This window comes from Sphaeramia orbicularis, chromosome 17 (genome assembly GCF_902148855.1).
Source record: "Sphaeramia orbicularis chromosome 17, fSphaOr1.1, whole genome shotgun sequence".
Taxonomy (NCBI): Eukaryota; Metazoa; Chordata; class Actinopteri; order Kurtiformes; family Apogonidae; genus Sphaeramia; species Sphaeramia orbicularis.
This window is the reverse complement of record NC_043973.1, coordinates 30536260-30563813: the sequence shown is the minus strand read 5'-3', so window position 1 is coordinate 30563813 and position 27554 is coordinate 30536260. Positions and strand designations below refer to the sequence as shown.

The window sequence follows — 27554 nt, the reverse complement described above, 5'->3', positions numbered from 1 at the left end:
GAATGTAAATAATTTGTTAGTTGTTATTAGACTGTAATTAACAGTTTTCTTACAAAAATATCCACTTAGCTGTACACCGTGCGTTTAACTTTTGAAGGAAATAAACCTGTATTTAAAACGATATATAAAAAAGTGATATACTTTGTGAAAACTATGAAATAGTTGTTTTTTAATGGAGCTCATCGGATGTTTTCTCACATTTTAACCCACTCCAATATTAGTTATTTCTCACTTCATGGAGATAATATGAAAAAAATAACCTTTTTGTGTAACTCCATAAAAATAGGTTCATTAAAAAAAAAAAAAATCAATCACATTGTTTTTTTCATGCCTAAAGAGGAATAAAAACACTCAGGAAAGTTCATGCATCAAAGGGTTACGTTTTCCTAAAACAAACATATGTTATCTTTATGGAGAAAGGCTTTTTGGACAGTTTTGCTAAAAATGTATTTATGATTAAAGTTGAGTTTAAGCTACAAATGATCAATTGTAATGTATGTATCAGACTCATTAATCCAATTGGACACATTTAAGTATTTTTTGGGAGAAATATTCATATTCAGTTTTATAATAATTCATGAAAGGTTTAAATAAGATTGCCATAGTTTACCATTGAGCTGCATCTCTCATCGATTCTAGTAAATAGGTACTGTATTGTAATTGTAAATAATATTTAACTTTAAATAGCCAATATATTTCTGTAACTATGTATATAAATACCAGATTTCTTATTATTATTTAACTCTATTTTTTCTCATTATATTTAATTTTTCACTTGTTTATTGTTGTTCTGTCATTTCTCTTCACTTGCTTGTTGTATGTTGCTGCCGTTATCTTATCTTATCTTATCTTATCTTATCTTATCTTATCTTATCTTATCTTATCTTATCTTATCTTATCTTATCTATGGACTGTTAGATGAAGCAATAAAGTTACTTTGAAAAAAGTTATTTATAATATGTACAGGGTGGGGAAGCAAAATTTACAATGAACATTTAGTTGTTTTTTCTCAGCAGGCACTACGTCAATTGTTTTGAAACCAAACATATATTGATGTCATAATCATACCTAACACTATTATCCATACCTTTTCAGAAACTTTTGCCCATATCAAGTAATCAGGAAAGCAAACGTCAAAGAGTGTGTGATTTGCTGAATGTACTCGTCACACCAAAGGAGATTTCAAAAATAGTTGGAGTGTCCATAAAGACTGTTTATAATGGAAAGAAGAGAATGACTACGAGCAAAACTATTACGAGAAAGTCTGGAAGATACTATTAAAGAAGAAAGGGAGAAGTTGTCACCCGAATATTTGAGGAACACTTGCACTAGTTTCAGGAAGTGTGTGAAGGCAGTTATTGAGAAAGAAGGAGGACACATAGAATAAAAACATTTTCTATTATGTCAATTTTCTTGTGGCAAATAAATTCTCATGACTTTCAATAAACCAATTGGTCATACACTGTCTTTCAATCCCTGCCTCAAAATATTATAAATTTTGCTTCCCCACCCTGTATATTTTTTCATAACTTTTTAAAATTTTTATATTAATTTTATTATTCTTATTTTTCAATTCTTCATATTTTATTACTATACTATCATTTTATGGCATTTTACTGTCACCCTTAGTGCTGAGATACTTGAATCTTATCTCATCTCACCTTATTTTATCTTATCTTATATAACCTTACCTCATCGTATCTTATCTTATCGTATCTTATCTTATCTTATCTTATCGTATCTTACCTTACCTTACTTTACCTTAACTTACTTTACCTTACCTTATCTTACCTTACTTTACCTTACCTTACTTTACCTTACCTTACTTTACCTTACCTTATCTTATCTTATCTTACTTTACCTTACCTTACCTTACTTTACCTTACATTACTTTACCTTACTTTACCTTACCTTACCTTATCTTACCTTACTTTACCTTACATTACTTTACCTTACCTTACTTTACCTTACCTTATCTTACCTTACCTTACTTTATCTTACCTTACTTTACCTTACCTTATCTTACCTTACTTTACCTTACCTTATCTTACCTTACTTTACCTTACATTACTTTACCTTACTTTACCTTACCTTACCTTATCTTACCTTACCTTACTTTACCTTACCTTACCTTACCTTACCTTACCTTACCTTACCTTACCTTATCTTACCTTACTTTACCTTACCTTATCTTACCTTACTTTACCTTACCTTACCTTATCTTACCTTACTTTACCTTACATTACTTTACCTTACTTTACCTTACCTTACCTTATCTTACCTTACCTTACTTTACCTTACCTTACCTTACCTTACCTTACCTTACCTAATCTTATGAATGGCCTTAGTGTTTTCTGTTGCCAAAAGTGCAGGCCATGACTGCATTAGAAACACTATTGATCGGACTAAACCCTCTCCAAAGGGATCTTCACTGTACCACTGGACGGTCGATACCTGATCTCCGGACTGCTGACCGCCAGGCAGGGTGACCGTGTGGAGGCCGTGCTGTCGGTGTCCAACCGCAGCGTCCAGAGGCTGCAGAGCTCGGCGGGGCCCGGGGCCGGTCAGCACGGCGGTCCGCCCGCCGGGACCTGCGGCTGCGGCGGCTCGGTGTCCTTCGGTCTGATCCTCCCCCTCAGGAAAGGAGACCGCGTGGGCCTGGTGAGGACCAGAGGCCACCTGGCCACCACAGATGCCAGGGAGATCCTGTCCACCTTCAGCGCCATCTTTCTGTACGCACCACAGGCCAACAGATAGCTGCTGCTGCTGGAGGCAAAGAGCAAGGACTAGTTTGTCTTAGTTGGACTGGACTGGAGGGATGACGCAGAGGTCATAGTTTTCACTGATTTGCTCTGATGTAGCGACTTTACTGTGCAGTGTGGAGATGTGCAGTTATCTTCAGTTAGGAATCCATCACATTGCAGTTGGCTAACTATCTGCAAAAGAAACCTGCATGAAAGAAGCAGGATTTGTTTCTAATATATTTGATAATCAATTTGCCTTTTTGTACCTACTGTATTGTAAATCGTTAGCCTCATAGCATAACTGCCTAACTCATACACAAATTGACAAAAGTATTGGGACACGTTGAATTCAGGTGTTTCTTTTCTCTCAGGGGTCAGGGATACAAAACAATACTGACAAATGTCATAATATAGTTTTATATTGGGATACATATCATTACATTGGTTAGTTTGGTTTAAATTGTTACATTTGCTTCCAAAATGCCTCAGAGACGGTTTTTAGTTAATTTCTCTCAAAATCTACTTTTTTATTTTATCCATGACTATGATTTTAATGTTCTACCTCTAAATTTTTCATGCTCTGACTGTGAATAATTATTTTTTACCACAACTAACCATCTACTTTCTTCACATCTTGCTTAAGAAGAAAAACCTCCCATTAAACTTAAACAGGAAATATGAATGTTTACTAGTGCTGTCAAACAATTAGTTTTTAATCTGATTAATCACAGGGTTGCTGTGGATTAATTTCAATTAATCATGATTAAATATCATTAATTTTTAATCTATATTAATCGCGTTTCATTTTACATGAGCAAACAGACTCAAGAAAGAAGGGAATACATATGCACTTAATGTGTTTATTAAACACCTTCAGCAGTTTCAACAAAACAACTTGAGACGACTGTTCCATCTTGGTTTTTTTTGTCCTCATATTTCCATCCAGAGGGCCAACGTGCTGTTTAGAGTCTTCCATCTTTATGTTTTGGTTCTGCTGCCTGTCACTACCAGATCAACTGACCATTTGCTCATGCTTGGACAAACTGCCCCAAATGCATTGCTAGAGATGTTCAGTCATTTTATGCTGCAGATGGGTTAATTGCGTTAAAATTTTTATCAGATTAATCATGATGATGGCTTAATCCGCATTAATGTATTAATTTTGACAGCCCTAATGTTTAATAACTATATGGATAAAAATATTGATACGCATCATGGCTACAGCTGTAAGATCTCCTGTTCATGCTGATTTGACATATGAAAATGAATTATCAATATATTTACAATATAAAACTATATTATGATATTTGTCATTGTTTTGCATCCCAGACCCGTTAGAAAAGAAACACCTGAATTCAACGTGTCCCAATACTTTTGTCTAGTGTATGACTTAGGTAATTATGCTATGGGGGTAATGAAATGATTTATATAATAGTGTTTATAAATTAATATACAAAGTTTTTAACAAAGCCATTCAAGAGATTCAATAAACCACACGTTCAATACATCAGTGGAAATCAATACGTCATACTTTTAAAACACACAACACAGGGACGATAAGATTAGGTTTAGCCGCACAAAAAGCTTTTCCCAGTGTTAAAAACCTCACTGGCTTCAGGCACTGCTTTAACTCAGACAAGGTTAGAAGGCAAAAACCCATTTGGGTTATTACGTAAAGTGGGTGTGGGTGAAAGATACATTTCCCCTCTGTTCACCCCAGGGACTGCAAACTGTAAAAAGAGGCTATTTAGCCCTGAGTTCAGCCTAAGTTAACCTTTACAAAAGAAGACAGAAACACTGAAACCTGTTCACACGGCCCGCTGAGGAACAGAACGCTGAGGAACAGTTCTGACTCCTTTAAGGCTTGTTATACAGAAAAATAAACTGATATTTTGGAATGGCCACAGGGATTCATGCTGCAATTACTTCATTTGTGTATTGCTACTTTAAAAGTAAGCAGCAGGTTTGTAAAAGTTACTTGGCTCGCCTGTGGCCACAGTTGAACTTTTTGGCCCCGACTGGAAACGAGAAGTCAAAGACACAAATGCATTCAGTTAGAAACTTTATTTAATACAAATATGACCACAAGCCACACTCTGTTAGCTTCATTAGGCCATTTCTTTTCTTCTTACAATGGGTTTTGTTCTTTAAACATACTTTAAACCACATTTTTATACAAATCAACACACAGCATACACTTAAAGTATTTCTGTTGGTCAGACACAATCAAATAGCAAGCATTACCTCCTAACAGAATGAAACACAAAAGATCATACAAGAACAAATTAAACAAAGGCATCGAAGAGAATGTGAAAATCAGCATATACAGTATACTGTATCCTTTTGCACAGCAGTTGAGTGAGAACAAGTGATATTATATACCGTGTATCCCAGGATTATAGAACATGAAGTGTGATGTCTCCACACAAAATGCTTTACTTTCATAGAAAGAATGGAATTCCTTTGTTAATCGTAAGATAAATCTATTTGACTTCACTAAACTTCATATAGAACAAGCAAACAAATCAAAGCGAAACACACATCTTAAGCATCACAAAAATATCCGAGTTACAGAAAGAAATGTGGAAACACTAAAGCGAAATCATGTTGGCTAATAGTGGCCATCTGGATGTAGCTGTCATCGTAAATTGTGCTTCTTCATTAAATGGTTTTGTCGTTTTAAGTCTCGCTCGTGCTCCTTTCTTTTGTTTTTTTTTTGTTTTTTTTTTCAGTCCCTCACAAGCACATCATTTTCATGTTTTTCTTGCACACATGCTAGAGGTATGATCCCCATTGGTGGAGTCCTAAAACATACACGCATAATGGCATTAAAGCACTTCAAAAAGCTTCCTGTACACAGTCAAGTATTTCCTGTTTATTTCTAAACAAAACCCAGTGGCTCTTTCTCTGGTCACCAGAGGCATGGGGGTCTATTTTTTTTTCTCCTTACATGCACACACATTTAGATGCTAAGTGGTAGCGCTTACAAAACCTTCATGTTTGAATTCTTTAATTTTTAAGTCCCACTTTTTTCCAATGGAACCAACAAACACAAACCGCCTTCGAATCATTGTCATTATTAACAGAGTGGATCTCCCGCGTCTCTGTTGGAAGTGGTCACTCGTACAACAAAGAGGTAAAACTAGAACTCTTCTCCTGCACTAGTTGCACACTCTGACCTACTTTAAAGACCTGAAGTGAAGTGCATGTGGGTGAGAGGTGTGCAGACTCAGAAGTCTGCGTCTCTGGGTGCAGCTTAGTCAAAAGTGCGTTGGATCAGTCTCGGTAAAGCCACTGATGGAAGTTCGACACAAGCAGAGGGTGCGTGATTCCGTCACCCCGGCAGCAGCGCTCAGTGATTAGGTATGCACACGCTCACACACACATACAACACGCTTACATCATCCCGTAGTCTCAAAAACAGAAATCCTTTCCTCTAAGCTCTTCTCAGATCTGCTTATTCCCACTGTCCCAACTCAAGCGTTACCTTTTACACTTTTTCCCTTTAGACACATATTTTAATACTAAAGCTGTGGACTCTTCTTGAGGTTTGTTGAGTCGTGTGTGTACCTTAAATATTTTAAGTTTCACTGTAAAACGAGAAATTCAGATGAGGGAAATATCGATACAAGTTGAACAGAAGGACAGATGAGGCCTAGCCTACTTACTGTTAAGTGCATGTTAACCTGTGACCAAACATACAACATATTCATTGAAATATTCTGCCGTTGCATTGGTGATAAATTACTTTTCAGACAAGCTAAGGCAACATGATAGAAATCAATAACTTAAAACATATCAATTATCATAAATAATGACTGCATTGTTAAACAAAACACGTCCGATTCGCCATAGCTTGTAGAACTGAATAAACATTAAAATAACAGCAAGATAATATACCTTGAAGCTGCTTCATTTTTGTCTTAAACTCACACCTAACTTCACATACTTGTTGGTAAAAGAATAGCCAAGGTGTGACTTTTTTGACATTAACAATAACAAACAACTTAACTTCTATGGAGGAAAAAAAAAAAAAATGGCCGTGCCTCCGTCGGCCGTGGATGAACAGGTCAGTGGTCAGTCCAGAGTCTGAAGGGTCAGGGACAAACACAAACTGTCCCCACAGTGTCAGTGTGCGCAGACGTACTACTGTAGAGTCACCAGCCAATTACCAAGTATGACTTCAGTACATTACGACAGAATAAAGCCTCCGATTGATGGATGACTACTCTCAACTACATAAACTTAGCAGCAAAATCATATGAGCACTCGATAAATGTTCGTGTGCCTTCTCTTTTTCTTAAACTTCTCATTTAACCTATAGGATTATTCAGAAAATATGAAAAAAAATATGACTAATGAAAAAGACATCTATACCATCTGCTCTGTGTTAAGTGCATTATGGGAAAGAACAGACAGTCCACCTCATACTGGGCTTCAGTTGCTCCTCTGATGTCAAATGCAGACGTAGTTGGAGAAAAATGAGATAAATCTTTACAATGACGTAACCCTAACCCCGGGCTTGCCGGGCAGGATGCCTTCACACGCAACAGGAAATATGATAATTTAGTTCAGCCTTATTTGTTGCTAATGAGATTTTTCAGATGATTAGCATTCTCTAACAGGGAATTACAGTTTTACACTAACTCTGTTGCTACGTCGCTGTCTTTGTGGTCCGTGTCTGTGTGTCATTTAGGGGTGTAATGGAAGGAAGTTGCAGTTCTGGTCTATTTGTCTCTTGAAGCTGCGTTTAAATGTGTGGTCCCAAGGTGAATGTAGGTGAACGTCTGGATGTCCCACGTACAGTATGTGTTGGTTCAGAGCAGCTCGTCGGGGTTGATGTCTGGGATGGGCTGTCTCCAGTAGCAGAAGGAGCTGAACTCCGGCATGACGAAGGCCTCGTTCTGCTCTTTGCTCAGCAGAGGGAACACGTGCTCCACCAGCTCACTGAGCCGGCCGTAACTATGGGGAACAACAAGGATGTTACGAAATAGAAAACATGTAACATTTGCATTAACATTCGTAGTACAGACCAATTAGGCAGTGCCAATAAGACATTTTACAACTACTGGTGTCGGCAGAAGTCAGCATCATTAGAGGCTGGTGGCGACTATTTGGCTAATAAACTTCTGACTGATAGAAAGTAAGAGCTCCAAAGTTAAATCACCCCTAATAAGACTTTTTTTTAGGGCAAATTTGGTGTTGAGTTCCATATAATAACACTGAATCTAATGTCTGGTTCCACATTTATTTAAGTATTTATTACTCTGACATAGAGGTTTAGTTCAATAGTTTCCTGTTTTTTTTTTTTTTTTTGTTAATTTCAGACCTGTATGATGTATTTTCCATGCTAACATCTTTTAGAGGGAGGGGCTGCAATAATATTGGTGATTAATTGACTATGATATTATATCAGCCACTATCTGTCGACCTCTAAATAGGCAAAAAGGGGAAAAAAAAGGTAACAAAAAGCATAGGAATCAAGGAGTGTTTGGCCTTTGGTGGGCAGAATTAGACTGTAAATCTCATCCTGTTGTATTTGGGTCACCATCTGACTCTTAAAAAGTTCCTGTTGTACCCCAAAGGAAAAAATAAATACAGGTATTTTTGTACAAATACTTGGGTGTAATGACAGACCACCTGTTATGCTGGAAAGACTTAACTGAATTTGTAAAAACACAAAACAAAGGATTTATTTCCTCCCCCGCCTCAGGTCTGTTGGGAGTAGACAAATCCTTGTTTTGTTCTTTAAGACTGTTATAGTTCAGGAGTGTAATAATATATAAAACAAGTGTTTGTCTATGGTTTTAGATCACAAAGATTACTCCAACAAAAATCAAAGTCTGCCTATCATAAGGTCATAATATTGCCTCTGACCCCAACCAGGTCCTCAACGGTGAACACTCATTGTTACTGTCAAACCACAGTTTAAGAAGGTGACACTCAAAGTACTCTTATGCTTCTGTCAATGCCCAGACTAAAGATGGTGCGTAATCCCTGATCAAATGGACATTGAAAGGGCCTTAAATTTTCTTCTGTGACTGTAATATTATGACAACCGTTTGGATTTGTGTCTTCATTTACATTTATTTTCTGTGATATTGCAACTGTAGCCACCGTGGGCGAAAGAAAACACTCAGACTTCTTCAGACAATCAAGTATATCAGCAAGACAGTTATTGTACGTACGAGGATTTGTTTCCCTTAGTCTGCTCCTGGATCAGCTCTCCTTTGGGGTTGACGGTGAAGATCCTGCACTCTGGTACTCCCACCTCCTTATAGGCAAACACATCCTGTGGTTTAGACACAACAGGATAAAAAGTCAGTTGTTTTGTTGTTAATAAGCATAATGAAGGCTTTTATCAATCCTAGATACTAAAGCTTGTAAATTCAAGTCTAATTCATATGACAAAAGTATACCTAATGGTCCTTTGAAAGCCATTTGAAAACAATGCAGATAATGTTTTTTTGGAGAGTACCTACTTATACACAACACACACACACACACACACACACACACTGGTACAAACTGACATTAGCACATTAATGACATCAACCACAAATTTCCTGTTTGTGCTCCACCTAATGCATGTAATGGCAATATTTCTCGACTAAATGTTTTGGTGGGCAAATGCATGACTGTGTGTTTATGTGTGTTATAGCTTTTTTGGCGAGAGTTTGGGACAGACATAGTCTTGACGGCTGTCCCAGCAGTTCATCTGGGTGTTGGTGTTTATGCAGCTGAAGATGGGATGCTATGGCCCAGCTTGAGCTCCTTTTTTTCCAGACACAGAGTCACAGTCTGCCCGTGACCTCAGCCCAGGTTCAACCCAACACTGATTTCATATGTTTATGTTTGCTAACTGATAGCCAAAATGTAGTGTGTTAATATGACAGAGCGTCGTGGCGGCCTCCACCTCTGGAAAACACAGCATTCTGACGTTTAAGAGGGTGTGTGTGTTAGTGTCTGGGAGTCCGGCATGTTCAAACGTCCATTAACTTACATTAGTTCTATTCCCGAAGGCGGCGTAGAATGGCTGCTTGTTATGCTGGAACAGGTTCTTGATGTCCGTAAGGCATTCGATCTTGAAGATTTCTGGTTTCTTCTCAATGACCTCCCTAAAGCAAAAACACACTTTGATTAACATGTTGTGCATTCTCTCCATGGGACGGTTGGAAAAGCCACTTAAATTACATTATGTTCAACAACAACTGTTATAAACCTCATATTTTTAGGTCTTATAGCGAAAAACGCACCATTAAGGACCATAATAAATAATAATAAGCATCTTCCTTACAGTAAATGCATTTATGAATACAGTATATTACTAAAAACATTTTCCCATTTGCAGCACAAGCACAGCTGCTGAATGCTCACAGAGATATTGTGTCACCTAGAAAATCTATTCAGTATAATTATGCTTGGATCTTTATGTTTAATGGAGCTTGTGTTTTATTGTGTACCAAGGGAAGATGGAGACATTTGCTCTTATTAAATGACACTAATAAGCCAATGACATTAATCCTTTTCTGAAAAAACTAGTGCTGTAACAATATAAGTGTTTTTAAACTAACAAAACTTTCACTGCTGTTTCTCCATATATATGAAACCTAAGCATGATGCAAACCAACTGTTATGTCCTGTATTACAGCTTACAGATAAATCATTTTTTTTTATTTATTCTTGGCCAGACCTTCCGACAGGAGCAAAAGGTGTAGTCCTTCAAGCTAAATATCAATCCTCTCCTACACACAAGTCAGGAAGTCTCCATGTTGTAAAGTTTAACTCTTTAATGAGTATGTCAATCAGACATTGATGGCGCTGACCTAAAAACTTCCACGGGAATGAAACATTTCATAGTAACTCAGAACAACTCTGGAAAGGATGAAACAAGAAAAGATGAGGATAAAACTAAAGTTTAGAAATGGCAAGCAAATGCTGAACAAGAGGGTATTTTAAAGCCAAAAAATATTATGCTACATAATATTAAATATTTATTAATAAACTCAAGATTGAATTTTGTGCAGCCTTAACGACCTCAGCACATGAAGAGATAATTAAAATGAATGAGGAATTGGAGAAACTGAAGGATTCTCAATCACAGAAACTAATGGGCTATTTATTTAAAATTCCTGCAAACACACACGATGTGGAGACACAAGGGTTTTTTGGGTGGGGAAGAAAAAATAGAAGATTTAAGTACATAGAAGACTTAAGAGAGTTTGGGAATAGAACCCTGAAAGTGGCAGCCACTTAAAGTGTGTCTTCCTTTTACCTGTGAAAAGCAGAGAATAGACTGCTGGGAGACAGCATGAGAGGCCCCCGGGGCAGGATGATGCCGCCGTCATTGACCCACTGCAGGTATCCACGTGTCATGTCTGCCATGCCAATGGCCCGCGCTGAGCAGTACAAGAATTTGTAGCCGTTCCTGCCGTCGGGAAGAGGAGCACTCATTAATGTTTCTTACAGATGGATATCATGACCATCATTAGCACCTACTAAGAATAGCCATTAAATTGGTTGCTTTCAAATTATGCAAATCCTTTACCAAGGATCAATTCTGTTTAAACTTACTGCACATGGTAACTGTAGCTGTATTTCAGGTTATACTACTCTAGGCATGAAAAAAAAAAAAAACTCCCTGGAGCTCACAGAACAAAATTTGAAACATGAGCATTGACACATGAGTTTTAAATTGGTTTTAGTTTCCAAAATACTTTTTTGTCTGACAGTTATATTTACTGAGTCATTCACCTCAAAGCGCCCCCCACGCAAACAATGGGAGGATAAGCCAACCCTACAGAGACTACTGGGAATCATACCCAGACAATGCTAACCACTGGATGACCATTTATCCCTCCTTTGTGATTAATCACTGACATTTTGCACTTACTCAGCGACTGAGTGGTAAAGCTTGGCAATTCCCTGGTGGGTCCAGTCCTTCCCCAACTGTGGCAGGATTTGTCCAAACACGTCGGACCTACACAGTAAATAAACAAAAACATTATCAGTGACATTAAGCCCTCACTATCTAAGGTAATAATACTAAAGATGAAGCTGTGACAGACAGGGGTCAGAAGAAATGTGTAGAGGATGGTTCAAAGAAATTCACAGAAAGCTCCATTAATATATTATTTCACTATAAATAGCAAACATTAGGGAGTGTTTTCCACTAATGAGACTTCGTCACCCTTAAGGAAGGGCCTGTCTCAACCTGAGCTTATGGCTGTGTGTACTTAATGGGCTGAAATGTAAATGGGCTCATTATAGTGCCCGTGCTCTTTGGCCTATTACTCAAAGAAAGCCACAAATGTCAAAGGCTGGCCTTGACGGTCACAGAGATAATAAGCTCAAGTCGGTGTGGAAATGTTTGATGTTGATTACATGTGACCCCAACAGAGCGGCCGTCAATTTTCTTTCAAAAGAGCCAAAGCCCACTTTTACACTAATTAAAAGCTCAACATAAATGGTTCTAGATTATGGCTGTAATTAATGTCTGCTAATTGAGAAGGATGTAAAATGTGCCCATGGTAATTAAATTCTTCAGAAAAACCATGAAAGTTGTTTAGAGATGGAAACTAAAATCATCATTAACACCAATTTATAATTATCTTTTTAAATGTATTCCAACATAAGTTCCTGCCATCTTTCATTAACCAAGTTGATGGTCATGGCTTGAAAACACTGTAGAAAATGGCAGGTTTTACAGTCATTTTCTGCATTTAAATGGTCTAAATTGCAATATTTTTATTTGGAATTTGGCAGAAATGTTGTCAGTAGTTTCTGGAGCAAACAAAAAAAAAATGTCAATTTTGCACAGACATCTCCATAAATAGTAAAACTAGTGGCCTTTTTCCCGGAACTATATTTGATTTGGAGGCACATACTTGGTGATGGTGCCATCAATGTCGGAGATAATGACTTTGTCATCCCAGTTCCACAGGTAGATGGTGCCCTCACAGCGACATGTGCCCTGGTATTGGGTGGTGATACTGAACGTCACGTCATTAGGTCCTTCCTTCAGTTTCAGACTGGCCTGTGGATGAAAAAAAAAAAAAAAAAAAAAAAAAAAAAAAAAAAGAGTGAATGCGACTGGAGACACAGTGGGTTTCATTCACGGACTTGTGTTTCCACAGCGCAGGCCTTGGGTGAGGTCTGCTTTGCCCCAACATACATATACGTGCCTTTAGAGCCACCTGCAGACCAAGTGAAGCAAACACACTATTTCACAACTAACCAGCAGAGGGAGCTTCAACCTGCCAAATAAATCTCTAAAAATACTAATTCCATTGAATCCACTGTGATTGAATTACTTGTCTCCAATTTCTGGAAACCTACAAGTTTTAAGATTAAAAATAATAAATAAATGAGCGCAAAACATTTTAAACTAGTGGATATTACACAAGTTGTTGCAAGCAGTCAGTAAACTGCTTATGACATTGTAGGCTGAATGATTTTTTTAAAGGAAGGGAAACACATGGAGAAGGTTTACTTACTATCTGATCAGAAGAGAGGCGGAGTGACTTCCTGTAAGTGTGTGGGCTGGAATGGTGCTGAGCATCTACTGGCTGCAGTCTTTCTTGACAGGACACAGCACTCACTTCCTTAGCTTCTTCATCACTGGAGGAGTCTCCTGGTTTAGGCCTACATACAAAAAAAAACAACCGTTATCAAAAACAGACTATAATCCAGCATCGTTACCATTTCACTCAGTGACTTAAATGACAAATCTCTTTTTTCTTTCCCTGTATTATCTTCAAGACTTTCAAGAACTGACAATATATAGTAAGTGTCATTTTTCATGCTCACGCCTTCTGTCAAATAAATTGCAAAATCCATTTATTTGTCATCTTGCACCTTTCAAAATATATTATGGGATTTTATACATTTTATTAGGAAAATGGATCAATGAGGCTCTATTGCTCGATTTTTACAGTGAAATCCTATGTCAGGGTTCAAAATGCAGTTAAACTCGCAACACATGACTGAATGTCAATAAATCTTCACTTACGGTAAAGGCAATTTCTCCTGAGATATAGAGGGACCTTCTTCTAAGTGAGACTCCTCCTTTGTTTCAAGCTTTGCCTCTGACTGAAAGAAGGAGCAAGATGAAAGTCAAAATGTCAGAATGGTTCAGACAGCAGCTATAAAAGCACAGGACTTTACACTTCAGCAGTAGAAGTTGAAAGCAGTTTGTTGTGCAGGTTTAGTTTTAGGCATATAGTAAGATGACGTCTGCACACCTGCTTGATTGTACTATCTGCCCGTTTTCGCCAGAACCACCAGCGACCAGACTTCTTTGGCATTTTCTCTTTCACCCAGGCCTCCTCTGTAGCCTAAAGTGAACAAAAGACAGATGCAGTAAACTGATAGTGCTGATCCACATTTAACGATTAACAGCACAAAAATATTAATTACCTTTGGTAAATTCTTCTGAAATGCTTGTAGACTTAAAATCAAGGGTGCAGCTAGTGTCCAGTTATAATATCTGAAAACACACATATAGGTTAGAAGTTTTGATAACATACCTCTAATACGTCTTGCATATTTCTCTTGACGGAAGTGACAGTTACTCACCTATTTCCTATTTTCACTACCAGGTTGGGGTTATCTATAATTGCTGGGTTTTCAGCAAATTCATGATAGGTAATGATATGCTCCATGAACCTTTCTGCAAACACAGAGGTATGAAAAATATTAATTAAAGACAGGATGAAAACATGAATGGTAGCAAAACATAATATCTGGCTTAGAGGTTCACAGAAAGGTCAGGAAACCTTTTCTTCTACTAGCCACCAGCTGAGAGCCACAATAAAAACGTAATTCAAATAAATTTATTAGCAAGAATGTGAGTGAGCAAGACAAAAAAAAAAACTATTGTTAGGATGTAACATTACGTGTGGATAAGTAAACTGATGTGTCGATAAAGACAGATATTGATGGCAAACCTGTTTTTTTTTTTTACAAAGACATGGGCAGCTAATGTATATAGTTAAGGAATATATAAAATACTAAATATTATAAATACACTATTTGCAGTGCTTACAATCCTGCATTAAAGTACTAAATGATTCTAAGGCTGCACTTTTTAATAGTGATTTCTCACATCCTGATGTACCTTTGGATATTTCAGCATTCTCAGTGAGTCCTCCACACAGTGATAGAGTGACGTCAGGGAGGTCACCGGCTGAGTCAGACAGACACTCTGTCCCACTGTCAGCTGCCGCGCTGCCCACTGACTGTGGAGACTGTGAACCAGAATGCATCTCTGAGTCCATCCAGTGCTTAGTGGCCGCCTCAGATTCACTGTTGCGACAGAAAAAAAGTGCATGGAGTACAACATTAATGATGCTGACCCTTAAGGGGTTTCAGAGGCAGAGGTGATAAGTTACTCATTTCTGCTTGCTATTTTTAATTAAAGTGGGTCAAACATTAATAATTATGTAATTTCATAAGCTAACCTCTTAGGAAAATATCGTGCAGCAACATCAGGTTCAAGTACATTCAGGTCATCTAGGTAGATATCCTCAGGACCCTGGTGCTGGCTCCTCTTTGGGACACCTGCATTAACAACACAATTATTCATCAGTTAAGGTCCAGTGATAACTTGGGTTAAGTAAGACATGCTGGCCACTGATAGCAACCCAGTTTACCTTTTTTCTTAGAGGGTGAGTCACTTGGTTGGGTGTTGGAAGGCGTGGAAGTTGCTAAACTGGGTGAGAGAACATCCAGGGGCTCTGCAGGGGTTATAGGACTCACTGAAGTGATGGTGTTTATGGAATCTAAAGAACTGACAGGAGTTACAGTGGTGATGGGGGTGCGTGGCTCTGGCTTGACGATGGTACACACTGAAGAGCCAACGTCTGACTTTTGAAGCCCTGTCTCATTCTCCATGGCCTCAGAACTGAGGATGACACGGAAGTGGGTGCTCTCTGATGGAGTAATGGTTACTGTTTTTAGAAGGTCAGCTTTCTCTTTTTTGGTCACCTGGATATAGGAAATGAGACACAAATGAATAAACTAAGTCCACCAACAGCTACTATAAGTTCAGATGAATGTTATTGAACAGACGTGTTTACCCTGGTTGTTTCTGGAAACTCCCCCCAAGTCCACTGCATGTGAGACTCAGCTCTGAGCAAACTCTCTGAGGGCCTGACCACCAGTTCAGAGTCACTCTTTGGGGAAAAGGCCTGAGATAAGCCATGACTACAGGAAATGATAAAGAAACACAAACATCCAATAAGATAAAGTTCACTTTACATTCAATGTTGCACGTTTAAGGCTAAAAGTCCTGTATTTATCAAACATACCTGTCATCAGCGGGCCAGTCCCCATCAGACATTGGATAGCCATCGAGGTTGTGTCTCGCTGCAGGTAATTTGGGGTCAATGTCTCTCATTGTGGTGACTGAGGGTGACCTAAATCCAGGGCAAAAAACAAAATATAATCATATACCCTAACTCCTTTTACACCCAACTTGGCTGAGACAAAAATGGCGGACTCTGAAATTACCTTGAGACATGTGCTGCAGTCTCTTCATCAGAGCTCAGGTCCATTTCAAAGATCTCTTCATTTTGCCCAGTGCTGGACATAGCAGCAGACGTAGCAGCAGGCATGTTAGCAGCAATAGCAATAGAAGTAGTGACTGACATGGGCGGAGTCAGCTCCTCTCTACGGGGGTCTCCTTTGTGCTTCTTCCTTCGTCTCTTCTTCTTTTTCGTGGTCACCGTGCTCGGAGTCGGAGGCTCAGGTGGGTCCTCTGGGTCGGCAGGGTCATCTTCCAGATCTTTAGGCGATCTGTGCTCCACCTCTGAGATCCAGAAAAGGTGACTCTCGGTGGGGATTGGGGAGGTGGCTAGATGGGCTGGGACAATCTGCTGAAAGACCAAATAAGAACAGAAGGAAATGAGGGGCAAGTTACAGTATTAAAGCAAAGCAAATTTAATTATCATGTTCATGCAACTGAACAGGGTTCTTCTCAGGATGATCACAGTAAGACTCACTGTGAGATCTCAGCAGCAAGAGGACTGAGTAATACATCACCGGTCATATTTAGCAAGTAGACAGCAGAGAAATTTATTCCTTACACAAACATCGCTCTTCAATCCAAGATCGCGTCAATTTTAACATTGCTACAGGGGCAAACACATCTTGTGACATTACACAAACAATGCCATCTCTGTCTTTTGTGTGCCTGGAAATTACTTATAAATCTAAATTCTCCAGGCTCAAAAAGCATCTTTGGAAACTAAGTATACCTTTTTATTAATTTAGCCTGCTATTCAGAGGTACAAAAAATTTAATTTAAAAGGTGTTCCTGCCCTCTCTGATTTACCTTCAGTATTACAAAGCAGAGATGTTTTTATTTGTACCATTTTGTGTTATCTTTTTACTCTGTTTTTAAAAGATTTAATCTGTGTAGTTTATTGATACTCACATTCTGCTGCTCAGCCTCCTGGACAAAAAAGGCCTCGCCATTGTCACCAAGCTTCATGTGCAGGTCAACTGGTTCTCCATTGACTTCAATGTCAATCTGAAAGAATTTGGCAAAAATAGATGGTGACACAACTGAACAATATACAATATGAAAGCTAGCGTGAAATTGTCTTACCAGAAATCATAAAAAAAGACATGGTTTTGGTAAATCTATATCCATGTAAAACATTTTTTGCTTTTTATTCGAACACTGAGGCCATTTATTACCTATTTTGTCAGGCCACACAGAATGCCAGAAGCTATGAACAGCCTTTTCCCCCAAGGCATCAAAAAAACCCTTGTAATTGTATGGGTCTTCTGGACTTGTATTCTGCGAGGCCTGCCAACAGAAAAGCTCCATTCATGTTTGCCAGGCAAACCTAAACCCCAGAGGACCTGAGACCATTCAGAAACCTGACACCACAAAAGCAAAAACCAGGTCACGTCTGGCAGAGACTACAAGAGGATGCAGACTTTGACTCACAAGTGCTCTACCCAGTCTGTGCTCAAACATTAGGTATCCATTTCAATCAATGGATGACATTACTGTTTTTTTTTTATTTTTCTAGTGATCTACTGTTCTGTTGTATCATCCCTTGACATCCTTTAGTGCACATGTAGTTTCTACACAACCTTAACATTTACTTTCTCTCCCTCTGGGTTCCTAAAGGAAATTTTCAATGCCCAATTAATACAAGTGAAATGAATGAATAAAGGTCTACTGTAACCTTTCACAGCTGGTCATGTTAGATGCAGAGGCTGAGATGTACATTAACTGCAGAATTATTACTCATTACTGCAGAATGTACTGTTCTGCAGAATTACTGACACATGCTCACAATAGAAGGATGGCATTTGGTTACTTCTCTGTAGTATGAGTTTGGAGTCTTGCTCAGTAGGATCCTGACAACAAAGAATTTTCCTAATTTTTTTTTTTTTTTGAAAATGCACTTCTACATTTACACAAACTGTACTTTTAAAACATTTCCAGTTGCCAGCCAAATAGACCAACTTGCCTTTCACAGCCAACTTTTAATTAGCATTTGGCAACTACAGTTGAAGTCCCACTCTGTTTCAGATACACATGCTGTATATTTTTAAGATCCAAGATACCAGATGGTATAGTTAACCCAGTAACTTACATATCAAATATATTTAGCGGCAGCACTCCAGTTTCGAGACCTGAGGATGTAATAATAGACCTCAGGGACATGTGAATAACTGTTATACAACAAACCCTGTTGAGGCCTTCTTCTACATTTCCTCCCCCTCCCACACATTCAAGTTGTAGGACTGTTACCATGGGAACCACCCATTCATTCCTCCCTCCACACACATCAACATTCTGGGTAGGTGGTGAGACAGTGTCAGCCCCCTACAAATCATCACCCACTTCAGTCCACAAGCAAGTAAATAAGCCTTTTTCAGGGCTCTTATAACTAGCTAACATTAGAGAAAAGACAGTGAAAACACACATCAGGACTTTATCTACTTGTTTGTATCAATCACTACCAAAGGAATATGTAGACACTTTACACAAACAGACACATTTAATCAATCAAAATGATTTAATTAAGGCTCAAGCAAAATCTCACTACAGTTACACAATCACGCTTCTTCTTATTTCATAATAAACATTGTTCTTCACCTATTAACACCTTCCTGTCTCAGATGCAACTTGTGAAAAAGGCCAAGTCAAACGAGAGTGCTGTGAAAATGCTATTTGTCTTGAGTGAGAAGTGAGAGCTAAAAATAGCGCAACTTTTTGTGTACCGTGATTAATTGGATCTCTTCTCCAGGCAAGAATATATAGTAACAAGTACTGTTAGAGGAGAAAAATGCAGTACAGCCCATCAGTGTTCAGCGAACAAAAACACAGACTTCTTCTCTGTATGATGGAAAACCATTCACTGAAGCACCAGACATACAGGTAACCTGACTGTCGAATGAGGTGGTTTATGCCTTTTGGGGTGGGGGATAGTGTTCTTTTAAGCTTATGTTCTTCAATGAGAAACAACACAACATGCAGTGACTTATCACAAAAAACATTTGTCACCTGGTTGGATGGGGGAAGACCTTGTTTTTGGCAAACTTTAATGAGTAGACATCTAAAAAGTATTTACTTATGGGCGAGGTCTTGTTTAATGAAGATTACAGCTGACCACAAACCCTGTTTACTTTTAGATCACAAACAAAGCCTGTATGTTGATGTGACTGTCCAAAGCACACCACTGTGCCAGCAGAAAAAAAGCGTCAGACCTCCTTATCTCAGATATATCCTTCAGACCACCTGTGTGTATACAGATTCACCCATCATACCACTCTAATACTGCAACCAGGTATGAGCTACAAACTGTAAACAAGTGAATATAAAGACAACTCGTGGCACATGCAGAACTGACTGGACTTCAGCTTTAGTTGACTTAGGGTGGAGTCATCCTGGAGAATCATATTAGATCACCATATTAGACCTACTAATGAGATAAGTGCTTACATCCTGTTTGATACTGTGATACAACATCTTCTGATTAAAGAATTTGGAATAGAACAATATTTTTTCAGTTTAATTGGAAATCTTTGGTTATGTATAAAACAGATTCAGAATATACAGTTTTATACCATTTTGTGGTATAAGGCCCTGGTGTTTCTGGGTGTTCCTGGTGTAGAGACCAACTGTGCCTAGTAAAGATTCATGCTTGAAAGAAAGGTCCACACTTGAAAATCTTATTAAAAGAGAATACCTGCAGGCTTTAGATATGGGTGGACGTCAAAGACCTTTTCAAGATGGTATTCAAAGAAATGAAAGACAGAGGCTGTGTTCAAAAAGGTCTGCCACCAGTGAAAAACTTACATAGATGTAGGGATGGGTACCAAACAGACCCTGGGGCGAAATAATTAAAGACCAGCATATTGACAAGCTCCCATGTTATTGGGTTTTCTAACAGTACTGGAGACAGAAAAATAGAAAACAGATTTCCTATGTCACACAGCAGCATAGTAGTTGTCTTGCAAACTTTTGTCACTGACAGTTGTGGTGTAGATGAGAGATTTGCAGTCTCTGTCACACACTGCTGCAACAAACAGCTCAAACACACAGACATCCAGGTGACAACAGCCAATGTTCACAGAGAACTAAGCAGGAAAGGGGTGACTTCGCTCACAGACACCAAGTGCAACAAGTCCTTCACACATTCTGGCAGAAACATGAGTGATCCGTCACAAAACTTAACAAGAGTCCATCATGTACAGGTGGAGAAATGCAGTGGAGAGGAAAACTGACTGACAGAGAGCTGTTTGTTTGGATATGGATCTGTTTATTAATTTTATCTGAAATAACGCATCATCTGAGCTGAGTAGGTTGGACTTAAAGATTTGGAGGCTTTGGGTAAACTACTAACACTGTCAAAATACTAATGAAGAAAAATTCCAACACTCAGTTTTATTCTTAAAACTGTTGAATGAATGATCATTTTTTTCGGCTTTAAGTAATGATTGACATTTGTTTTCTTTTACTATCATAACAAATCCAATGAAAGTAATAGCACCAATAAAATCTTAATGATACTTTAGCTGTATCTATACAACAATAATAGTTGAGTATTGTTAAGAATTTACTAGGAATTTTGTCCCTTCATAGCAAGTTAACAATATGGAATTTTTGTGTATGTGAACAAACTGTATAACACGCTGTATGCTGTGTGAAGAACAAGGTCTACCTCTTCACAGGACATGGCAACAATTGGCATTTGTAAACAGTAGTTTGCATTCATGATTTTCTTATTTTTCTTTGGGAAATTTAGAGAATTCTTATTTGAGAAGCTCTTGATACTGAGCAAGATGAAGAAGAGGAAACTTGACTCACCACTTTCTCTTTTGACCGCAATACTCCCAGTTTGCCAAAGCGTACATGGAATGGTGAGCACTGGTAGGTGCCATCTCTCTGGCGGACAACCACAACGTCAATGCAGCCGGATAATGTGGCTTGATTTATGCCCTTATACAGTTCTTTGACGGTTACCAGCACTTGACCTGCCAGCTGTCCCACGTAGTTCATGGTGTCCGCCTAGAGGAAGGATGAGAACAAAGTGTTAGCAAAGTGTGTGTGTGTGGGGGGGGGCAGGATGGGGGCACATTGTGCAGCTGAACTCCAAAAAAAGAGACAATTTTGGTCCATACAAGCCGCGGAATCTGAATGTTTTCCACTTGAGTTCACTTCAGTTCCCTTGGCCTCTTGGTGCTCTCACAGCCTATCATGGTTGCCCCTTTCTTTTACGTATCATGTTCCATACATCACAGCGGTGTCATTTGTTTTTTGCTTTCATCTTTCAGCTCCTTCTCTGCCTGCCTGTGTGCCCTGTGGTGCCTGTTATCTCCTGACCTGTATATGGGCCGCCAGAGTCCCACTGTTACCCTGCCACTGGCTGCTGTCCCACCACAGTGACATCAGAGAGGGGAGGGGGGGGTCCTGACGTTGTGGCTCAAACAATGAGATGAGACAACCCCACACAAGACTTCCCACTGCCCTCCACTGCAAGCAGCTGACTTCCTGTTTACATTCCCAACTCTCTGCTATGTTTATCAGATTAAATACATACATACTTTTCTCAGCTTTGTTTGAGAAGACCATTTATGAAAACTGCAATTTATTTCTGTCCAAGCTACAGAATCAAAGAGAAAATTTCTCACAGGCCATAGAGCATGATCACTACAGCTCTCCAGACATCCTGTGCCTCTTCACTGAACTATACTATTCACAATCATATGTGCACTGTGAAACAGGGTACATACACAACTGATACTGGGAACTCTGCAAACAGGATTTTGGTTTGCATGGGTCAGGGTCTAGTTTAGTAGGGCTTGTAAACAAATTCCCCTGCTGACTTCACTGACTTGATGTAACCTGAAATGCTCCTGTCACACACTGACCTTTTGTTCAGAGTTTAACCATGAAAACTGTTGAGGGCTGGGGTAGAGTAGAGAATGGGGACATTTGTGCAAGGGTGGCATCACAGAATAGACTGAAAACAAGCCCGTTACTCTGAATATTTTCCTATTATTCACTCGCAGAGGCGAGCTTGATGTTGGAGTTAAGTCATAACATAAGTAAGTTAACTGTTGAAGGAATAATTTGATGTAAAACAATACATTTTTATTTTTTTAACACAAACATATTTGCAGTAAGTCCAACTTCTGCTTAAGTTGAGGCAAGCTGCTGTCTTTTATTTGACCAAAATGCTATCATGGATACGATCTCATTTGTAATTTAAATGGAAATATTTATTTTTGATGCTGCGCAACTGTAACACTTTGTGATGAAGGGTGTGTGGTGTTTATTTACACAATATATCACAATCCTCTCAAAGTACATATCATTAGTTGTAGTCTTTGCTGTGGTGAGGTCAATTACTCAAGCCTCCAACAAAACAGATGCAAATATTAGAGCATTTGCACTAGGCCTCTATTGGGAAAAATAAGTCCATGTGCCAAATGTTGCTAGACAGTTTTATGGAATTTTTTTTTTCTGTTTATTTCCTTCATTTATTAGAAGAAATGCAATGTTGCTTTGAAGCAAATAAAAAACCCAACTGGAGGACTACTTAAGATCATTTAATTTCACTGTTACTTTAACACGAGTACATGTTTTTACAAAGGGGCTGCCTGGAGAAGCGCCAGGAGTCAGTTATCTAGGAACCAGTTATATGTGACAAACATGTTTTACCTGCCAATACTCCCTTTTTTTCCTTCCTCAAAAATAAAACTCATATTGACCAATAGGAAACTTAAAATAGTTGGAAGGTTTAAATGAAATGACAATATTTATTGGTTAGAAATTAACAATAATAACAACTTTACAGGCTATATAGGTTTTTTGGCTAGCATGTACTGTGTGCGTGTATGTGTGTGTATAAATATATATATATATATATATATATATATATATATATATATATATATATATATATATATATATAAAGTATTTTTTACTCTTCATTTTTTTTATTTCACTGTCTGATATTACAATCTTTTACACCACCCTAGAACTTATATATCACTCTGATTTACTGTGGACATGTGTCACAAAACAAAGGCTGACTCTAACAATATGCCAAGCAACCTGCCAAACCCAACAATACAAGATGACTAACACGGTTAGTCAACATTAGGTCCAAGCTCTGACCAACTAATAGACCGATGACACCACTGACTCACCAAGGACCAAGACGACCTCAGAGACGAGGATTCATCCTGCTCGCTGTTGTCTGTATTGTCCTCTGTGTTGCTTCCCAGAAGCTCCATGTCTCCCAGTGATCTCTGACGCTTCATTGCTGCTAGTGGAACACCAGCTATTACTTTACCTACCTCAGGATACTCCACTAGGACAACTGCTTTCCTCTCCTGGATAATGATGACAATGTCTCACTACCATCCTGAATCCAATCTCAAATACAGCCTAATCACCTTGAAACAAACCTCCCAGGGGTAATTGCAAACACAACGCTATCTAATGCCTGTGACGATTGTGTAACACCATCATAAACTTTGTGATACTTCTTCTGGCTTACTAATTACAGGATATGGACAGGGGTTCATCCAGTCAGCCAATGGGACACACAGGGTCCAACCAATGGGATGGCTTCTTTAATGTGGCGGTGTACAGCTGATAAGGGACAGTTCATTCGTCTGAAGAGCTATGCAGTGTTTTCTCTCTGATAAGAGTACATGCTCCGGGAAAAAAACGAGCTGTACACTTCATGACGTCTTCACACACTCAGTCACATGTACAGTACAGTCTTCACTGCATGTACTTGTTTGTTTTCATGACTAATCAAATGCAGGGGGAGGGGGGTTCATGATAATCATTGGCTACAGCAATTTACCAATGGCTGACTTAGGGACACTTGAACATGTTGATCTGTTTGTTCACACTACTCTTGAATTTTCTGCTATCCTAACATATGACTGCAAAAATAAACAGCTCTGTATACCACAGACATAACCACTGTATTGTTAAGCCTGTATTATATAGTGCATCAGTACAGTTTACTAACATTAATTTAAGTGCTAAATTTTGGCATAAGGGCCTTATCTACATTCAGTACAGAAGGAGTGAATACCCTCATGAGACCGCAGTCAAAACAGTGAAGAATTCAGCCATGTTTTTGTCCTCAGGAGGTTCTTTGTGGTCCAGATTCCTGCATCCTCTTGCCTGTTTAGCTTCTCAGCAAATGCTCAGGCTAAACATAATACATGATACTCTTCCAGAAAGGACCCATGCCTACTCGTCCATCTGTTAAACCTTTTGTAAACACTGTCAAACTGAGTTGAAGGCTGTTAGTTGTTCCTACTCCTGTGGTCTGAGAATTTATTCTGAGAACCACACATTAAAACACTGATTTCTTAAGAAACAGATTACACACTAAAGTTACAAGAACTGAGCGTATCTATATCTAAGGTGTTCTTGCTTTAACTTAGCAACAACAGAATCAGTCCTTGTGACTGAGGTGACCAAGCAGACTAAACAGACCAGACAAGGTTCACATTCCCTTCTACTGGGTATAAAGTTACACGGAACAACATCAACACTTAAATCTGTGGCAAATTAATTATAACAATGAACTGAAAGTATAACAAATTAAAAATAACAAACACAACCGCTGACTTAAACGGCTTCCTTCTACATTTATACATTTACCAGGATAGGTATCAAAGTCATATTCTTGTGTGACTGATGTGAATCCTGCAACAGAACTATCAATAACATAATCCTGAAATGGAGGAATTAAGAAAGACTGGTGTTTAATCCAGTGTGTTTTACATTAAGAGAAACTGAGACAGCTCTAAAATAGTAATTAAAAAAGTATGGTTCATATAACTTATCTATGATCCGTACTCTGTGTAGGACCATAAAGTCCAGTTGTGTTGAGCAAGTTAGTGTTTATGTTGATTCAAGGTATGATATTACTACTTTGTTTTACCCATAGGCAACAGGGTTAAGATATGCTGACTTGAACGTCACTGATTAAAGATCAGTTGTGTGTCAAATTAACTATAACAATGAACTGAAAGTATAACAAATGAACAATAACAAACACAAGCGCTGACTTAAACTGCTTCCTTCTACATTTATACATTTACCAGGATAGGTATCAAAGTCATATTCTTGTGTGACTGATGTGAATCCGGCAACAGAAATATCAATAACATAATCCTGAAATGGAGGAGTTAAGAAAGAGTGGTGTTTAATCCAGTGTGTTTTACATTAAGAGAAACTGAGACAGCTCTAAAATAGTAATTGAAAAAAGTATGGTTCATATAACTTATCTATGATCCGTACTCTGTGTAGGACCATAAAGTCCAGTTGTGTTGAGCAAGTTAGTGTTTATGCTGATACAAGGTATGATATTACTACTTTTTTTTTTTTTTTTACCCATAGGCAACAGGGTTAAGATATGCTGACTTGAACGTCACTGATTAGAGATCTGTTGTGTGTCAAATTAACTCTAACAATGAACTGAAAGTATAACAAATGAACAATAACAAACATAACCGCTGATTTAAACGGCTTCCTTCTACATTTATACATTTACCAGGATAGATATCAAAGTCATATTCTTGTGTTACTGATGTGAATCTGGCAACAGAGCTATCAATAACATAATCCTGAAATGGAGGAGTTAAGAAAGAGTGCTGTTTAATCCAGTGTGTTTTTCATTAAGAGAATCTGAGAGAGCTCTAAAATAGTAATTAAAAAAGTATGGTTCATATAACTTATCTATGATCCGTACTCTGTGTAGGACTATAAAGTCCAGTTGTGTTGAGCAAGTGTTTATGTTGATACAAGGTATGATATTACTACTGTTTTTTTGTTGTTGTTTTTTTACCCATAGGCAACAGGGTTAAAATATGCTGACTTGAACGTCACTGATTAGAGTATCAGTATCAGTATGTCCCATGACACCCATTTACATGAAAAGCCCCTAAACCTAATCTCTCACATGAAAACTACGGAGGCTTTATTATAGGGTTTCAAAATACCTCCCACCTTTTTTGGTGAGGTGGCAACTTGTTTCCTTGTACACACTTTTTAAAGTCGTTAATAATACAATGTGAGATGGATCAAAATACAAGCTAGCCATGGCATTATTAAGCTAACTCAAAGCATATCGCTGCTATGTTTAAGACGATTAACCTCAACGTTGGGTTAGTTTTAATTTCACAGTCACGCTAATGTCAGTCGCTAGATGCTCTCAAATGACTCCAACACACAGGGTTATAGTCTGAGCAGCGAACTGCGGAAATACACTGACACAATGCTGAAACCTTTGACGCAAACATGATTTTTTACAACTGTAAAGCCTATCATGGGACATGTTCAAGCCACGACCAGTGGTAGAGATTATAGTATACATAAAAATAAATAAATAGCAGCTAGCCGTTTGCCAGTTGACTCAGCTAGCTTTAACCTTATCCCCGGTAGATGTTACCGTTAATACTGAAACGGCAAATGGCGATATTCGCCGGTTCGGAATAGAAGAAGACATGTTTAATAGCTCAAGAATAAATGACTTTATAACCCAGTGAGTGTGAGTCGGGGTCGAATTAATACATCGTAGCTAAAACATGTTAGCCAGCTTACATGCTAGCTAACATTAGCTGGGGGTAGAATGAGAAAATGTATCATCATAGGCAGCAACGAACGGCTGACGAGTAGGATAAAAACAGTCCATATATCACAAGCTGTGTACCTTTATGTTAGCTCAGCTGGATGCTGCCAACGGAGGATGTTATGTGTCTTCAGTGGGTCCCCATAGCTGTGCCGGTGGAACTCCTCAGAAGCCTCCTGACGTGTCCGTGGCCGGACCACCGTGGCAGGCGGACTGGTGTGGGAGCAGATGAAGTTGATGGGACAGGGAGCCGCGCAGTGGCGGCGCGCGCACACAGCTGCGACTGATGTGACCGAGTCCTTCCACGAGGGAAGGATTCTAGGCTTTTACACAAATGAATGTTTACAAAACCTTTACACCATTATAGGAGGGATCCGAGCAGCTTATCATAGGTGGGTTTTATTGACACGTTTTACAGGAAGGATCATGAGAGGTGAGATGACGGATCAGTGAGTGTGATCCACTGGGCCTGGATTCTACTGCTCATACACCAGGGCTGTCAAACTCATTTAGGTTCAGTTCCATATTTAACCCAGTTTGATCTGCAGCGGGTCAGACCAGCAAAATAAAGACTTCATAACCTATAAATAATGACAAATCCAAGTTTTTCATTTTGTTACTGTACAAAAAAAACCCCAATTAAATTATGAAAATATTTACATTTTACAAA

The 27554-nt window shown here is 38.6% G+C and overlaps 2 protein-coding genes across 4 annotated transcripts in view; one reads left to right on the top strand and one right to left on the bottom strand.

Annotated features, from left to right (window-relative positions):
* emilin2a (elastin microfibril interfacer 2a) overlaps window positions 1-2777 on the top strand; it is a 43467-nt gene extending 40690 nt beyond the window's left edge. Inside the window, exon 9 of the mRNA XM_030161357.1 lies at window positions 2423-2777. Within this exon, the coding sequence (XP_030017217.1) occupies window positions 2423-2757 (335 nt within the window). The 3' untranslated portion in view covers window positions 2758-2777. The remainder of the gene's footprint in view (window positions 1-2422) is intronic.
* A 2016-nt stretch (window positions 2778-4793) lies between these two features.
* lpin2 (lipin 2) lies at window positions 4794-27141 on the bottom strand. Of its 3 annotated transcripts, none has more exons than XM_030160338.1 (20): window positions 26966-27141; window positions 21082-21282; window positions 17182-17277; window positions 16257-16621; window positions 16055-16162; window positions 15824-15950; window positions 15398-15731; window positions 15206-15305; window positions 14863-15050; window positions 14322-14415; window positions 14163-14232; window positions 13988-14080; window positions 13756-13835; window positions 13241-13388; window positions 12632-12780; window positions 11638-11724; window positions 11020-11172; window positions 9748-9862; window positions 8933-9036; window positions 4794-7706 (listed from the first exon to the last, which is right to left on the bottom strand). In XM_030160338.1, the coding sequence occupies exons 2-20, from the start codon at window positions 21271-21273 to the stop codon at window positions 7562-7564; spliced, it is 2748 nt and encodes a 915-aa protein (XP_030016198.1). In that variant the 5' UTR covers window positions 21274-21282; window positions 26966-27141; the 3' UTR covers window positions 4794-7561. The 3 variants fall into 3 exon arrangements, with proteins under 3 accessions (XP_030016198.1, XP_030016197.1, XP_030016196.1); XM_030160337.1 differs by lacking the exon at window positions 26966-27141 and adding an exon at window positions 23430-23780 and having other exon boundaries at window positions 16257-16618; XM_030160336.1 differs by lacking the exon at window positions 26966-27141 and adding an exon at window positions 23430-23779.
* Window positions 27142-27554: the final 413 nt, after the last annotated feature.